The following is a 4,702-nucleotide window of genomic DNA, read 5'->3' on the forward strand; positions in this document are numbered from 1 at the left end:
CGCAAGGAGAAGAGGGGGCTCTAGACTGCATCTACTGCTGTTAGGCCTTCAATGAGATTGAATTATTTATGAGAGCCAGTATGCTCCAAAGGTAGAAGGCAATAATGAATGGTTATGATCTCACTGGGGCAAATGTAAATATGGGCTGAGCACCCGACATGCATGTTTAGGTTATGTGTCACACCTGCCGTACACCACAGTTCCAAACTTACAATCACAAAAAGTTGGTGGCTAGTGACTCTCACTCAACCCATTCAACCCCTCGTTCATTTATTTATTTTTTACTGAGTTCAAGTGTTACCATAGACTGGAAGCAAGAAAGAGTGCACTCCTGCTCCAATTCCCAAAAATTGACTGCACCCACTTACTGATTTTGCTTGCAAACTACTATTTGAAATTGTCTTTCTGTCACCCATTCTCATTGAAATAAATAAGTAGCATGCAGGCAGGTCCAGACTTCGATATTGGTTTAATGCTTGGTATTCTACTCACAGTCAGATGTGTGTGTCATTATTGTTATTATCAGTCATCATGAGTGATCAAAGGAGTTGATGAACATAATAAATTCTTCTTTTTCTAGAAACAACGAAAAGCACAAGTTGGTGTCATCATTTCAAAGTCAATGAAGTTATTAAATACTTGAATATAAGTATTTATTCACCCAATACTCTTATCTATTCATTTCCTTAAAAAAGAAAAAATCCTTCATTCTCATGCAACTCGAGGATCTTGGCATCATATTCCCCAGTGGTTGTGTTCCTGAAATTCATCACAGCATGCAGAGAAGAATGCGTGTTGTAGCTTTAGTCACCCCAAAAAATAGCTACCATCCACTCCACATTATGGTAGATGTGACACATAAATTTCTTCAGCTATCTGGAATTGGTGAATAATATGGCTTTTCCCTTGGTGTCTTTTCACATGATTTCCATATTAAACATGGTATACGATGCATCACCCTTGTGCTTTACGTCTCTCTCTCTCTCTCTCTCTCTCTCTCTCTCTCTCTCTCTATATATATATATATATATATATATATATATATATATATATGTGTGTATATGGCGAGCGAGAGAGAGAGAGAGAGATGGTGAGGAAAGAATTCGAACTAGGGATGTAACAAAAGCGAATGGTGGTGAAGTTAATTAAGGACAGTGGGGATTATTGCCAGGTCCACCGAAGTAGAAGTAATTGCCCCAGTCGTTGCTGTAGGAGCTCTGGATGTTATAGCAGTTGGTGTTCTCTGCGAGGGTAGAGAGGGTCTGGACGGGGCTGAGGCTGTTGTCGGTGTCCACCACCTCTATGTTGCGGAAGTAGCTCGAATGGTGGAACCCGTCCTCTGCGAAATGACCGCTGCCCATCTGAGTGGAGGTGTGCTTGCCATCCCACTTGGTGTTGACGATCTCGCCTCCCCACTCGACCATGCCTGCATGGTCGGCCAAGTGGGTGAAGAGCTCTGCTGGCCAGTACCCAACCAGCGTATTATCTCCAAAGCCCATCCACCAATTGCCCAATTTGGGATCCTATAATTTGAAAAAGAAAAGAAAAGCACGTTAGTTCTCATTTGCTTTTAACAGAACGGTGAAAGTGAGAAAATGTATATTTATCACGTCTCAAGACATAATGTGGAGAGAGAAAGAGCACGTCGTTTTTTTAGTCAAAAGAAGTCTTATGATGGGGCTGTTCTAGTCATTTTACTCTTTGTAGCTTTCTAGACCGGCTATGTAATTTGAATCTTAAGTTTCACAACTTTTTTACTTTTTTATTTTACCAACCTTCCAGATGAGAATGGTGATGTCATATTGATTGCCTGAATAGGAAGAAATGGGGGATATGGCTGCTCCAATGGCTATTCTGCTGTTGGTCTGAACAAACCCGGAGCAGAGGAGGTTGTAGCACCCTGTTGCTTGGTATGCATCACTCTGCAAACCCAAATAAACCAAACGCTCAGAGAGAGAGAGACGTTGACTATGAAATTTTTTAACGAGAAATACCAACCGTCCAATATGTGAAAAGCCTAGGTCTGCTGTCACCGTAAAGTTCAGGGCTAACCTGACTAGAAGAATCTCAACTTCAGTATGTCATTTTCTAAAGAGAGAAACAGGCTTCTGATAGGAGAGTATAAGAAGAAACACACCTGCCATCCAGCCTCAATACTGTTGAGATCAGATCCATCAAAGGATCCAGAAATAACCCACATTTGTGACAGGCTGAACTCATTGTTCACCTGTATAGAAGGATCCCACACATTGATGGTAGCCTTTGCCCCATAGAACTCCCCGTTGCCAATGTATGCAATGGCATGCTGCACATACATTTTCCTTCTGTCAGATTCATATGAAGTGGCATAAATATGAATATTTGTTGACTAGTGTACATGGTATATTCACAAAAATGTATATTTCATGTCTCAGTTAACATACTTCATGTCCATTGCCGCTAACAACATCAGGAGCTTCAGTGAATCTGGCTGATCGGCTTGTGGGGCGATTGGTAGCCTTCTTCCCATAGTGAAATATAGATTTAGCTCTCAATATATCATCCACAGAGGTTCTCCTGATTGGAACTGTTCCCCTTGGACAGTGCCCAGTTTTATGCCATGTCTGCCATGCCCCCCTTGCTAGTCTGCTGCTAGAGTAGTTGCTGTGCTTTAAGTTCAATTTTGGTCTGATTGGAGGCTCTTTCTAAACAAACATAAGAGACATACATAAGAAAAGGGCTCAGTAAATAACAAAAAGGTTAATGAAAACAAAAACAAAAACAAAAACAAAAACCTGTATCTTGTGGTTCTTCAGTAGTGGATGGTCCAAGGCTGGTTGTTTGTGCTTGTGAATACAGTCAATGATATCCCCATCTAAGCTCTGCAAATTTGAACCCTTCATGATGATGGTGGTGATGATAATAATGATGATGGTGGTGATGATAAAAAAAAGAAGACATGGCATACCTGTATTGCTCTCGCAGCAGGCTTGCTGATCTTATCCAAGTGCTTCTGTATTCTTGCTAATTTCAAGCTACTAACATGCTTATACTTTGTGAAATTGAACTCCAAACTGCTAACCGTTGGGCTCTCAAGGAGAAGAAGAAGGACGATGAATGCCAAGGAAAAAGAAGTGAGGTAACTCCCCAAAAACTGAACACCATCTCTCTTTCTGCTCCTCATCTCCATCTTCACTTCTCTCAGCTCACACATTGTCTCTTCTTCTTCTTCCACTCATGTAGTCACAACTTATGGGATGTGGAAGTGACAAGGAACGTAAAACTACGAGGAGGAGAGGGTCAAAAAAGAAGAAAAGGAGATGAGTTGAAAGGGATGGAACAATAAAAACCACTGTTTATTGCAGAGACTGCTGCTGCATCGCGGACGGTGGTGTTTTCCGGGGAGTTGCCCGGAGATGTTTAGACTTCAGAGCAGATCCGGCGACGTAGGCTTCCTGTCTGAATGCTTTTGAGGGGATATCAGGTCAGCACGCTTTATCAGAAACTATAAAAACTCAAACCTACCAATCCCTTCACACCCTTATGACCAACTTCAAATTTGCATCTGCCACCCCTCATTTTGCCTTTATTACCATTAAATAATCCTCTCTCTCTCTCTCTCTCTCTATGTTCAAAGATCCCTCATGACAGAAAATTATCACATAGACTTGGTGGAATAAAACTGGGTAAGGTCCCCCACTAGGGACCTATGAATATCAGTTATGTACCCAAGCAGGTTATATGTTCTTCCCGGAAACGCGTGTTCTTGGGTCTGAATGAGCGCCACATAGGTAAGCATGTGGGGCTCGTTTTCCCGTGTGTGTCCGCATCACTTAACATCGAAGTCTGGTGCATTTGCAAAGACTAAAGTATTCTTTCTTGCCATTAACGCCATGAAACGATGTTTCGAGTAATGTACCAAAATCTCCTCTAGCCAAAAAATGGAGGATAACCTTTTGTTTTCGTCCTAAGCAACACCTCTGCTTGAAGAGTCTCAACCTCAAAATATGTCGCCCTCTCCGTTCCGGATCACCCTTACACCATTTGCCGTCGTTTGTTGCCAGATCACCTTTTACCGTCGTTTGTTGTTGGACCACCCTTTGTCGTGCAACTGAGGATCTATCAGATATTGGATCAACAAGAGCAGATTTAAAAGTATACTCTACAGTTGGTAGCTCCATGTTCTTCGACAGAAGTTCTGACAACTCTGTATCAGAGGACAGATCTCACATATTCTTTGCAAGCAAATGAGCTCATTCGTAATGGCAGCCCACTGCACCATTCAAATCGATACAGTTTCTCATATGTTTGTTATGTTCAATATTGTTTCAATTGGTGGTTGTACATATTCATCAAAGAGAAATAATTGAAGATCTTTACATGGGTTGACCCTTCCAAAGAAAAGGTGATTCGGTTATTTATAATGATCTTCGAGTTATTATTTACCATGCCAATAAAAGTAACGATTTATAGTATTAGCATGTTTTGACGAGATTCATATGATAAATATCGTAATAATTGATACTAGCAAACACATAATATTTATTTACAACGATTCATACTTCAAATAATGTGCAACGAGTTTAATAGAAATCGTTAAATGAGCAATGATTTGAACATACACATCGATGTATATATCGCATAATATACTACAAATCGATACAAAAATTCAGTATAATCGCTTATTCATATTACAAATTGATATGATAAACGTAAGTATTGT

At 40.6% G+C, this 4,702-nt stretch overlaps 1 protein-coding gene across 1 annotated transcript; it reads right to left on the reverse strand.

The window, feature by feature from the left end:
* Positions 1 to 652: 652 nt before the first annotated feature.
* Positions 653 to 3,193, reverse strand: LOC149845605 (protein neprosin-like). The gene is made up of 6 exons (XM_089988691.1): positions 2,948 to 3,193; positions 2,775 to 2,861; positions 2,424 to 2,684; positions 2,138 to 2,305; positions 1,776 to 1,922; positions 653 to 1,523 (listed from the first exon to the last, which is right to left on the reverse strand). The coding sequence occupies exons 1-6, from the start codon at positions 3,191 to 3,193 to the stop codon at positions 1,146 to 1,148; spliced, it is 1,287 nt and encodes a 428-aa protein (XP_089844817.1). The 3' UTR covers positions 653 to 1,145.
* Positions 3,194 to 4,702: the final 1,509 nt, after the last annotated feature.

This window comes from Nuphar pumila, chromosome 2, assembly GCF_984573655.1.
Source record: "Nuphar pumila chromosome 2, dmNupPumi1.hap1.1, whole genome shotgun sequence".
NCBI classification, from domain to species: domain Eukaryota; kingdom Viridiplantae; phylum Streptophyta; class Magnoliopsida; order Nymphaeales; family Nymphaeaceae; genus Nuphar; species Nuphar pumila.

Bases quoted from the DNA above. Each gene is read 5' to 3' on its own strand.
- LOC149845605 (XM_089988691.1), bottom strand. From the start codon at position 3,193: ATGTGTGAGCTGAGAGAAGTGAAGATGGAGATGAGGAGCAGAAAGAGA. The intron at 2,306-2,423 runs GTATGTTAACTG...ATGTATGTGCAG, and splicing joins TTAGCGGCAATGGACATGAA to CATGCCATTGCATACATTGG. The intron at 1,923-2,137 runs GTGTGTTTCTTC...TTGGGTTTGCAG, and splicing joins GTATTGAGGCTGGATGGCAG to AGTGATGCATACCAAGCAAC.